Below are 12,917 nucleotides of genomic sequence, written 5' to 3' on the forward strand. Positions count from 1 at the left end.
GAGGAAGTTCCGGGCCAACAAGGCATTTCTCCTCATTCCATCCAGCCTGAGCCCCATCTCTCCTTGATCCAGCATTTCCCTTCTGTGTCTGTCAGAATTACCATTCCACCTATTTTCCAGCATCACCCTTCTTTGTGTCCATCTCACCTATATCCGTATCTCACCACTTTTTCAGAATCTTCATTTGTCTCTGTCCTTGTCTTTACCCCATATTCACCATTTGCCCTTTCAATGTCTTTATCTCCCCCCCCCCCCACACACACTTTTTCAGCATTACTTCTATGTCTCTATTTCACCTCCTCTTCATGTCCCCTCTGTATCTCTATCCTTATTCAGAAGGTCCTGCTTACCCTTTCTCTTCTTTGTGTCACTATCTCCATTTTCAGCTTTCCCCCCTTTTCCTTTGTTAATGCACCCGGTAGCCAGAATCTTTCCACTCCAATCTTTCACCTCCACTCCGGCCCAGCCCAGTATGAAATATTTCCTTTTGTTTCCCTCCCCTCTCTCTTTCTCTCTCTCTTCTCCTCCCTCACCCACGAGTCCTGCATCTGGCCCTCTCCCTTCTACCTGCACCTGGCAACACCCCCCTGCTCCGCGGCTCTCTTCAGCAACTCGTCAGCAGCGGTGATCAAGACAAGCTGCCGACATCGAGGCCTTCCCTCTACGAGTCCCACCTTTGTGGAAAAAGGAAGTTGAAACAAGCGGGACTCGCAGAGGGTAGGCCCCGACGCCAGAAGCTTGTGTCGATCGTTGTTGCCGAAGAGAGCCGCAGGTAGAAGGGAGAGGGAGATAGGAAGGCTGTAGAAGCTCCGGAGCATGACACCGAACCCGGCCAGGATGATTTCTTTTTCAGGCTGCTGCTGCCGCTGCCGCTGCCATCCCCCACCCGAAATGACAAAAAACAGCCTAATGCCCGCGTCGGGAAATAGCCATGCTGAGCAGTGAGCTCAGCACGTACACAGATGAAAGCCTTGCTTGCTGATTGGTCCGGCGGCACGGTGGGGCGGGGCCGCCGGACCAATCAGCAAGCAAGGCTTTCATCTGTGTACGTGCTGAGCTCACTGCTCAACATGGCTATTTCCCGACCCGACGCCAGACTTGTAAGCTGCATGCTTGCATCGCCAGAATTTAGGTAGGTTGTTTTCATCCCCGTGGGAGTCCCGTGGGCAAGGGGGCGTCCCCGTGGGAGTCCCGTGGGTCAGGGGGGCATCCCCGTGGGAGTCCCGTGGGCCAGGGGGCGTCCCCGTGGGAGTCCCGTGGGCCAGGGGGGGAACCCGCGGGATCCCCGCGGGACCCGCGGGATCCCCGCGATCCCCGTTCCCGTGCAGACCTCTAGTGCACAGCAGCCTCTAAGAAGGCGAACAGAATGCTGGGTACTATCAAGAAAGGTATTACAACCAGAACGAAAGAAGTTATCCTGCTGTTGTATCGGGTGATGGTGTGCCCGCATCTGGAGTACTGCATCCAGTATTAGTCACCGTACCTTAAGAAGGATATGGCGATACTTGAGAGGTTTCAGAAAATGTCGCTTTACCAATAGCACGTGCTTTTACAACCACAAACCCAGCTGTTTGTGCTTAGAAAGATGACTCCTAATGCCTGCCTATTTCCCTGCTCTTCTTCAGGAGCTGGGAGGAATTGTTTCTAAATAATATTGATGCATCCTACCTGGCATTACAAAAAAAAAATTCTAATGCATGTACGCAATAAAACTCCTGGTTGCATCGGTGACATCCCATAATTTCCCTCTGTCATCTGGAAGCGATGCATTCCAGCATCTCGAGCATTTGGCAGAATAACAAAATAAAAGCTGACTGTGGGATCCTCTTATATTGGCCAGCTTTTTTATTTGCAGTAGCTATTAGTGTGGGTGAGCAGGAGAGTCGGCAGGGATGTGAGTGACTGGTCCTCAGCAGTCACATGTTTTTGGATCGGCCAGCCCAATCAGTGTTCCTTCAGTTTAGTGAATTGCTGCCTTCCTACTTTGCATGCCATTTCCCCTCATTTGCATGCGTGGATTGGATCGGAGTTTGCAGGGATGGGGGATAGAGCCTATAGGCAGGGACAGGGACAGAGCCTGTGGGGACAAATTCACGCATGTATTTGGCAAGGAGGCATGGACCTGGGAGGGTATAGGCTGGTCAGGAATGTGCCTAGCACTTATATGCACAGATTCTAGATACTAGCACTTACACATGTGGAAGGGGATAATCGAAAGGGACGTCTAAGTCCGTTTACGTCTATATCGCAAGTCGTCCAAAGTTAAAAAGAGCCTAAGACACATTTTCAAAAGATACATCCAACTTTTTTTTACTTTTGAAAATCGTCTAATTATACGTCCTGCCGATCTGATCGTCCAAGCCACTAAATCGTCTATCTTTATACCACATTTCCGTCCCACATTCAGTTCAAGTCCAAAACGCCTAGAACAAGCCCTGTTGGACGTGGGAGGGGTTTGCAAAGTGATGGACTGCACACCCAGACATGCCACCTAAATAGGGCACCACTGTGAACTTCATAAAAAGGGTGCCATGGCTTCTCCTCACTACAGCTCCCTTATAGGTGATGGTGAGCCCCCCAAACCACCTCCAAAATCCCCTAGACCCACTTATCTACCACCCCAATAGCCCGTATGGCTGCAGGAGCCACTTATATGCCAGTAAAAAAAGGTTTTGGGGGTGTATAGGGCAGTGCACATGTTTAAATATCAATGCAGTGATTACAGGGGCTTATGGGCATGGGTCCTCCTCTCCATGGGTCCCTAACCCACCCCCAAGACGACTTAAGCTGCCTCTGGGCTGGACGACTAGGCTTTCCTATGCCAGGCGGCCAGGTGATGATGGTCTGGAGGCTGAAATTTGAAGTTGTGAATAAAATTTTTATGGGGGTGGGGAGGGGTTGGTGATCACTGTGGTAGTGTGTGGGGGTCTGTTTTATGTGTTTGCAGTGCTTATCTATTGACTTTAGGTGGGTTTTTGTGACTTAGACCATGTTTTACATGGACTAAGTCACAACGTCCAAGTTCCATCTAGGCTCTGATGTTAAACTTTCGGTTATAAATGCTGTACGACTAAGTCTAAGCCGGCCCATGTCCCGCCCAACTCCTGCTCTCGACACGCCTCCCGAATCGCCCCGTTAAGCTTTGGATGTTGAGCAGCACTACGAAGGCCTAGGTTGTTATTAAATATGTCCAAAACCCGGTTTTATTATCGGCGCTTGGACGTTTTTGAGAAATGTTCATCCAAGTGCCGACTTAGGCCGGTGTTTGGACGTTTTTCTCTTTCGATTATGAGCCCCATAACTGATAGCAGCTAGGCACAAGCATTTTCACCAGCCACTGAGCTAGCATAGGTGTTTGAGCATAACTGACTGCAGACTAACGCTAGTATTCTGTAATGGCAATTATGCATGAAGCTGATATAGAATTTGCAGTTAACACACATCATCCTGATGCCTAATTCTAGGTGACCTGTAGAGAATTGCCTTCTATTACTTATAAAAGCACAAAGTGCATCAGTCATAAAACATTCTATTAGGTCATTTGGGGGGGGAATAGCTTTTGAAGTTTGGCCATGTAACCGGAAAGCTATAACACAGCACCATTTCAGCATTACCTTTCAATGGATGACTTTCAATAACATCAACTTTAAGAAGGTTCTATACAAATATCAGCAATATTCACCCAGCATGCCAATGCCTAGCATGAATGCATCCATCCCATAAGGCATCACTCGAGTACGCCCCTGTACAGATCCAGTGGGTGACATCACTTCCTTTGGTTGGGCTTTCTTACATTCCACCTGCACAAAGAAACAAATCAGCTGTAGCTTTGCTTCATTTACATGCTGCTTTCCCAACTGTCCTGCCCTCATCCATATGTTCCTCCTTGTAATACACCTACTATTACAGTGATTTTAGGTGACCCTTCTCAACATAGTAACATAGTAAATGACGGCAGATAAAGACCTAGCCAGTGTGCCCATAAGTTATGCCCATTAAAAAATACATTTCTCCCATTTGCTTTCAGACAATATCATGAACCTCAGTGTATCCTCCACACTGTCTGCCCCTTCCTCTGTTCCCTTTATATTTCTGTACACAAGCATTCTTAACCCTATACAATGCAGACTCGATATATCTTGGTCAAGAGCTGGAGCTGGTATTTTTGTTGTAGTTGTTACTATGTATTGCAGTGCAGACTCTATATAATGCAGATCCACTTAAGATGCAGCCAAATATTTTGGACTCCAACATTGCATTATATGCGGTTTGCATTGTATTTCTAATTTTTGCTTATCCTTAACCCACCAACCCATCTTCCTTCTCCTGGCCACTTCCAATCCCATCAACTTTTCCCTTTGTTCATGTTCTATATACCTTCCCTCCAACCTATCCTCCTTGCCCAGTATTAACTTACCATTTTGTTGTTAATTTCATGGAAATGTATTTCACAGACTTTCTCAACAACATCCTCGCTCTCAAATGTCACAAATCCAAACCCTTCAAAAAGAAAATAAAAGTGACAAAGTCAGTGCAGTCATGAAGGCAAATGTTAAATCCACAGTTCCGGTAGAAGGGCAGTATGAACTACAGTGATGCCTTGGAATCTGAACTTAATCCGTTCCAGAACCCCGTTCAAGTTCCAAAACGTTTGAGTTCCAAGACAATCCGTTCCTGGGTCCCACAAATTCAAATTTTAACAGTAAACACACACAGGCCCGGATCCTGTATAGGACACCCATCCTGGGCGTCCTATACAGAATTGAGCCTATACCCACCCAAAGTTAACCCGATTCTGTAACCGACGTCCATGTTGCAGACGCCGGTTACAGAATCGGGTTTTAAATGCCCCAACCCCCTCCCCTGACCACACCAACGGCCCCTTCGAAGATCGCCGGCAGGAGGGTGCCCAACCCCTCCTGTTGGATCCCCCCCCAATGGAAGCCCCCAACCCGGAACCCTTCCTTGGGCTTACCTCCAATTTGGTTGGATGGCAACACGCACCATCCAGCCAGCAGGCCTGCCTCCATCCAAATGAAGCAGGCCCGCCCCTCCACTGCCCAACCCACAGGATCCTAGGGCCTGATTGGTCCAGGCGCCTAAGGCCCCTTCCACTATCGGATTCCGAGGTACCATTGTACTGCCAATAAGGAGGAGGGAAAAGGGAGCTAATGCCGCCAAAGATAGAGGGCAATGTGGAACTACTTCCAGTGAGGAATAGAAAGGCATGGAAAATGAGAAGCAGAAGGAAGCTCCTGCCATCAAGGGTAAGTTAAAAGGGGAGCTACTCTCAATGAGAAAAGAGTAGAAAGGAGATGGGGGAGAGAAGGGGAAAAAGAGGGAGCAAAAGTGAGAGCTACTGCCACCAAAGACAGCAGAGTAACTACTACTGCTAGAGAGAAGAAGGAGAGAAGGATGAGGAAGAGCTACAGATATTAAAGAGGGGAATGGGTATGAAAAGGAGCTACTCCATAGAATAGGGATTGGAAGGGATTGCTGATAAAGAAAGGAAGACTCAGGTGGTAAGATAGAGCTGTTGCCATTAAGGAATAAAGAAATACAGTACCCTGATAGTTTCCCAGATCCCTCGGTTAGTACACAATGCAGAATTACAGGAATGTCAGTACAGAGTAGTTCACAGGGCTTAGTTCTCACAGCATAGAGCTTTTTTGGCAGGGTGTACAACTACGGCCCAATGTAATAAATGTCATCACCAGGCCCTTTATCATGGCATTTGGGGTTGTCCGGAAATTCAGATGTTTTGGAAGGCTCTATTCCGATACCTACAAAGCAGCGTGCTTTGATTTACTCTGCATTGGGGATTTTATTTCATGATACCAACTCCTTAGGCACGTTAAATGGTGGAGAAAGTAGATTTCTAGGTAAGGCCTATTTGGTGGGGGAAAAGAGCATCCTGAATTATTGGCTCCAAGAACAGTCATTCTCCTTTTGGTACTAGCCCTATGGGGTTCGGGATCACCGCAAGAGACATAAATCATTTTTACACGTATGGGATAAATATTTCCAAACTTTATCACCAAGAGCCCGAAGCCAAATACTGAATGACTTTAAAAACATACATGGATCATGCTAGGCACCTCCAGTAGGTAAGAACGAAAGGTCTAAAGGGGGGGGGAAGGGGTTGTAGAAGATTGATTTCTCCTTTATTTTTTTTTTCTTCTCCTAGAGGAAAGTACATATGATTTTTCCATATAGTTGGGGTGCTTAAGAATCATGACACCCTGGCTATTCTTATCGTTAGCGGGAGGGGGGCAGGAATTTGGATGGAATTGGGGGGGGTTACAAGGGATTCTATTGTTGACTATAAAAGGCCCATTTGTGCACTGTATATTTTTGGATTTGTATTGTTAGTGTGTTTTCTGCTACTTGCATGTTTGGTTCACAATCAAAAATAATTTTGCTAAGGAATAAAGAAATAATACTAAATCTAATCTAATCTAATCTAAACCTTAAGTTTATATACCGCATCATCTCCATGAGAATGGAGCTCGACACGGTTTACAAGAACTTAAAATAGTGGGTAGAGAAGAAGAAAAAGGATTACATGAACTTATGTGTAGAAGGGGGGAGAGAAAGGGGGGAAGGATAGAGCTACAATTTGCTGAAAAGCCAGGTTTTCAGTTGTTTGCGGAATAACTGAAGGGAGCTCAGGTTCCGCAGCGGGGTGGTGAGGTCGTTCCAAAGACCTGTGATTTTGAAGAGAAGGGATTTTCCCAGTTTGCCTGAATAGTGGATGCCGCATGGAGAGGGGAAGGCTAGTTTAAGCCTTTGGGCAGTTCTGGAGGAGTCGGGACTGGAGGAGTTGAAAGACAGTGGGATAAGAGGAGGCAGGATTCCGTGAATGATCTTGAAAGCCAGGCAGGAACATTTGAAAAGGATTCTGAAGATTATTGGGAGCCAATGAAGTTTGGCAAGGAGTGGGGAGGCATGGTCAGACTTGCGTTTTGAGAAGATCAGTTTGGCTGCAGTATTCTGGATTAGCTGGAGTCTTAGAATACTTTTTTTTTATAGATTTAAGTAGATGGCGTTGCAGTAATCTAGTTTGGAGAGGATGATGGATTGGACAAGGATGGCAAAGTGTTGTTGGCTGAAGTAGGATCTAGCTTTCCTCAGCATGTGAAGGCTGAAAAAGCATGATTTTGCCAAGGAGTTGAGGTAGTCATTGAGGGAGAGAGAGGAATCGATAGTGATACCAAGGACATTGCATGAGAACTCGAGCTGTAGTGTATCACCTGTGGGTAGTGTGAAAAGTGTGGGCAGGTGTTCGAATTTTGGGCCGAGCCAGAGTAGTTTTGTTTTAGATTCGTTTAGTTTCATCTGTACCGAGAGGGACCAGGCACGGAGTCTCATTATGCAAGCTGTAATGTTTTCGTGGAGGTTGGTGAGGTTCTGGTCAGTCTCAAGGAGGACAAGGATGTCATCTGCATAAGTGTAGATTGTTTCCAGGGGGGATAGTTGAAAGAGTTTCAGGGAGGACATGTAGATGTTAAAGAGAATAGGGGAAAGGGGTGATTCTTGAGGGACACCGCAATATGGAGTCCAAGGAGTGGACATGGTGCCATTTGTGTTGACGGTGTAGGAATGGGAGCGTAAGAAGTTTGAGAACCACATTAGGACTAAATTTCTACTAAAGAAGGGAACAGCGTGAAATAATAGTAAATCATGGCACATATACCCCCAGCATTGCAGCCAAATCACAATCTTGCTCACCTCTGTGCCGGTTCGTAGTTTTGTCAAACATTAACATTGTATCGTCCACCTGCAACAGAGAAATCAACACATCAGACTAATGTAAGCCCTCTGCTTACCCGGAAACTGGGAAGGGGTCACACAAAGTAGTTTGTTCAGTTTAGGGCCATGGGCCGGGACCAACTTCATGCTAGCAGGCCGCAGCAAGCACACTCCTCAAAAGAAATGCAGAGCACACCAAAAGTTGCAACTTCCAACTGAACTTTACTCTTCTGTGAAACCACAATCCAATGCCAAATAACAATGAACAATTTCCAACTTTGTACAAAAATCTCCTGGAGGTGCAGAAATTTGTCAGATGGTAAGGATCCACCTGGTTGGATAAGACTCTGGACTAGTAAGTAGAAGATAAACCCCAAAAGACAAAATTCCTTCCTAAGAACAGGTCTTAAATTTCCTCTAGAGCAGTGGTCTCAAACTCAAACCCTTTGCAGGGCCACATTTTGGATTTGTCGGTACTTGGAGGGCCTCAGAAAAAAAATAGTTAAAGTTTTATTAAAGAAATGACAATTTTGCATGAGGTAAAACTCTTTATAGTTTATAAATCTTTCCTTTTGGCTAAGTCTTAATAATAATATTGTCATTTATAGCTAAGGAGACATATGATCAAGAAACTGTTTTATTTTACTTTTGTGATTATGATAAAAATACCGAGGGCCTCAAAATAGTACCTGGCGGGCTGCATGTGGCCCCCGGGCCGCAAGTTTGAGACCACTGCTCTAGAGCATGGTCATTTGTTAAGACCACCCACCCCAGGGATCTCAAGATCAGTCTTGATCTCCTTCCAGTGCTGTGCTGCCTGATACACCTTGCACCCCCTTTTCTTTTTTTTTGAAAAGGGAGCCTGGCCGTTTACAGGTGCCAGCAAGTCTGCAGGCACCTGTTTATCACCTTGGCAACCTCTCACTTCCAGATACATTCAAATCCTAACTGTATACCTTCTGCAGCCCTTGAACTAGGGACTACATACAGCAGTAATAATTTTAAAGCCATAAGTACCTCAGGCATCCCTGATGTTCAGGGACTGCTACCCCCATCTCTGCTGTATTCCTTGACCACTACAATTAGCAATCACGGTGAACATATGCACCAACTACTCCATCAACCAGTGCTTAATGGTCACCCTGACTATACTAGCACCAAAACCTAGAATAATAAAGGCAATGATACAGAGAAAAGGGGTAACACAGCCCAGAAGGATGAGCACTGTGCCCAGGAATAGCATAGTAGTGGGTATAGTAATATATCCAAGGTGCAAGTGGGCACTGGGCCCAGGATAACATAATAGAGGAGTAGAGTCCATCAGTAAGGTGAGGGTGGGCACTGCATTTTGTGGCTGAGTAGAAGGCAGAGTTATCTAGGCCACTTGCCACCAAATGGGTTTTAAAATGTCTGTCTTGCTGCTGATGCTCATTTGCTCTTCTTGAAACAGGTGAGCCCATAGAAAGCTGAGCTGCTTTTAGCATCCTCAGTGGCTTTCATACTGCATGTGTGATGTACCTCAGTGTTAGGAACTCTATCTTCCCATCTGAGACTGGCAATTTCTGGCAGAGGCAGCCAGTATCAGACGGGAACAGATGGAGCCAATCAAGCTTCAGGATGTGGCGACGGTACAGTATAAAGTCCAGGTTTCAAATCCACACAGTAGAATCATGAGGATGATTACATGGTAGTCTGCCAGTTTTGTGATCATACACGCACCATGCTCATTCTACTGGCACTTTCTCAAGTGTCAAAATGAAAAGCTTGCCTTGGCAAGTTTGGCTCTAATATCAATATTGATGTGGATGGAGTTAGACAAGAAGCTGTCAAGACAATAGAACTTGTCAGCAGCTGTTAACTGATGTTTTCCATATGCACTTCTGGTACAGATGGATTCAAGGATTGAAAGAACTGATATATAACTTCAGCTTTTTTGGGGGGGTGAGTGGGTAGGCTTATAGTTAATCCAAAATACAAAGAAAATAGAACAGTCAAACAGCTGTTGAACATCACGCAACAACTGTGTTACTAATGCATAGTCATATATAAAAGTAAGTTCATGGATTGTTGCATGTTTTACTTGCAACCACCTAAGGTTGAAGATATCATCATCAGTGTAAAACTAGATAGGAATGCCCAGATTGCAGCTTTTAAAGGCAACAAGCAATACTATTGAAAAAAGAAATGGGAAATAGAAGTACAGCCAGGAAACAATCATGTGATCTTGTTTTGTTCCATTAATCACAAGGAAACATACTTAAATCTCATCTCCATTCAACACATAAGCCCTCACGCCTTCAAGAAAGAAGTTAATACAATTTGTGAATTTGTTCAAGCAGTCAGCTTGTCTAAGGACCTCCCAGAATCCCGACAGAATCAAAGACTTTTATTAGATCCATGAACACTACATAAAGGTCTTGGTGTTCCTCAAGACTTTTCTCCTGTAATTCTCTAAGATTTTGTTTTGTTTTTTTACATATGGAAAATGGCTCTTATGAAATTGCATAACCAAATATGCACCAACCAGATGGGTGGTGCATATTTCTGTGCACACAATGAATAGGGGTTTCTATAGCCATGATTTCAACAGCTAAGTTCAAAAAAACCGAACCCCCAATAGATAGCTTAAAACTCACAATTAAAACTTTGGTGAAGAGAGGTCTTTCAAGCCTGATCTTGGCATTTGTTGATTTTGCGCCCTACAGACCCTGACAAAGGTCCGCTGAAACAGGACATTATGTTAAACACATAATGCAACTATTTCAGATAAGTGACTTAAGGTTTTGTTGATATTTCTGAGTTATCTGGGCTTATCTTCAAAACAATATTATTTGGGTGAGTAATGTAATGTAATGTAATTTATTTCTTATATACCGCTACATCCGTTAGGTTCTAAGCGGTTTACAGAAAATATACATTAAGATTAGAAATAAGAAAGGTACTTGAAAAATTCCCTTACTGTCCCGAAGGCTCACAATCTAACTAAAGTACCTGGAGGGTAATAGAGAAGTGAAAAGTAGAGTTAGAGGAAAAATAAAAATAAAATAAACATTTTAACAAGACAGCAATGATCTAAATACTTTGGAAGTGAGCTATTAAGTGAAATTCTGATTCACCTGTTATACTTATTTTGTAAAGATACAAGATTTGATTTGAGTTAATGTTCACACAGGGAAACTTATATGAGGTCTATTATTTAAGTGCATGAACTTGCCACCGTACTTTTACGTTGGCAGAACTCTACAAACAGCTTGGTAAGGTTTCATAACCTTGGTATATCAGTGTCTCACAGCTGTGTTCATGTCGACATGTGGCGGCGGTGTCTTGCTGAGTGGCATTCATTATTGTTGTTGCATATTTTTGTATGCCGTTGTGAGAATGTAGAAGCTTGAATTAGATCAATGAGCAAACATTAAATTTCTTGTTAAACTTGGCAAGAGTGGAAGTGAAATCAGGAACATCTTAGTCAAAGTTTATGGGGATAATGCCATGAAGAAAATAGCAGTGTACAAATGGATTAAATGCTTTTCTGAGGGGAGAGAAAGTGTCACTGATGAAGAGAGGTCAGGGCGGCCAGTAATGAGCAGAACTGATATAAACACTGCAAAAATTCATCAAATTGTGCGTCACAATCATCGGCTGACTGTGAGAAGCATAGCAGACCAAGTAAACATCGAAAGAGAAACTGGAAAAATCTGAACTGAAAATCTTGGCATGAGAACGTTGTGTGCAAAAATGGTCCCTCATGGCTCTTGCATCCCGACAATGCACCAGCTCACACGGCACTGTCTGTGAGGGACTTTTTATCTAGTAAACAGATAACTGTATTGGAACACCTTCCCTACTCATCTGATCTGGCCCCCAATGACTTTTTTATTTAACCAAAGATAAAGGAAATATTAAAAGGAAGACATTTTGATGACATTCAGGACATCAAGGGTAATAAGATGACAGCTCTGATGCCCATTCCAGAAAAAGAGTTCCAAAATTGCTTTGAAGAGTGGACTAGGCGCTGGTGTCACTGCATAGCTTCCCAAGGGGAGTACTTCGAAGATGACCATAGTGATATTCAGCAATGAGGTATGTAGCATTTTTTCTAGGGGAGAGTGTGGTGCAGTGGTTAAAACAAAAAACAAACCGCAGACTGATGTGTACAAGATGCAGGCGGTGTTTATTATACCAAATATTTAATGCAATCAATGATACCACCTTATTACTGCAGACCCAGTTTGATCCCTTTTGGGGCAGTGGTTAAAGCTACAGCCTCAGCATCCTGGGGTTCAAACTCACACTGCTCCTTGTGACCCTGGGCAAGTCACTTAATCCCCCCATTGCCCCCAACGGGACAGACAGGGAAAAATGCTTGAGTACCTGAATAAATTCATGTAAACCATTCTGAGCTCTCCTGGGAGAACAGTATAGAAAATTAAATAAATAATTGTCAGACCTCGTATGATAAATTATGAACAGCCACTACTGTGGCGCAGTCATAAAGCACAGTTACTTACCGTAACAGGTGTTATCCAGGGACAGCAGGCAGATATTCTTTACGCATGGGTGACGTCACCGACGGAGCCCACGGTACGGACCTTTTTACTAGAAAGTTCTAGTTGGCCGCACCGCGCGTGCGCGAGTGCCTTCCCGCCCGACGGAGGAGTGCGTGGTCCCCAGTTAGTATAAGCCAGCTAAGAAGCCAACCCGGGGAGGAGGGTGGGACGTAAGAATATCTGCCTGCTGTCCCTGGATAACACCTGTTACGGTAAGTAACTGTGCTTTATCCCAGGACAAGAAGGCAGCATATTCTTTACGCATGGGTGACCTCCAAGCTAACAAAGAGGGAGGGGGGATGGTTGGCCATTAGGAAAATAAATTCTGAAGTACAGATTGGCCGAAGTGCCCATCCCGTCTGGAGAAAGCATCCAGACAGTAGTGAGTAGTGAATGTGTGAACTGAGGACCAGGTGGCCGCCTTGCAGATTTCCTCAATGGGTGTGGAACGGAGGAAAGCAACAGAAGCGGCCATAGCTCTTACCCTGTGGGCCGTGACAGCACCGTCTAGTGACAGACCGGCCCGAGCGTAACAGAACGCGATGCAAGCTGCAAGCCAGTTGGATAGCGTCCGTTTAGAGACCGGTCGACCCAAACGATTCGGGTCGAAGGTCAGGA

The 12,917-nt window shown here is 44.8% G+C and overlaps 1 protein-coding gene across 2 annotated transcripts in view; it reads right to left on the reverse strand.

Moving 5' to 3' along the window:
* The window catches only part of MSI1 (musashi RNA binding protein 1), a 99,308-nt gene that overhangs the window by 38,300 nt on the left and 48,091 nt on the right, over positions 1–12,917 (reverse strand). For both annotated transcript variants that reach the window (XM_033956165.1, XM_033956164.1), the window contains exons 7-9: positions 7,732–7,780; positions 4,418–4,500; positions 3,683–3,800 (exon numbers count right to left, since the gene is read on the reverse strand). In XM_033956165.1, the coding sequence (XP_033812056.1) occupies positions 3,683–3,800; positions 4,418–4,500; positions 7,732–7,780 (250 nt within the window). The remainder of the gene's footprint in view (positions 1–3,682; positions 3,801–4,417; positions 4,501–7,731; positions 7,781–12,917) is intronic.

Source organism: Geotrypetes seraphini, chromosome 8 (assembly GCF_902459505.1).
Source record: "Geotrypetes seraphini chromosome 8, aGeoSer1.1, whole genome shotgun sequence".
NCBI lineage: Eukaryota > Metazoa > Chordata > Amphibia > Gymnophiona > Dermophiidae > Geotrypetes > Geotrypetes seraphini.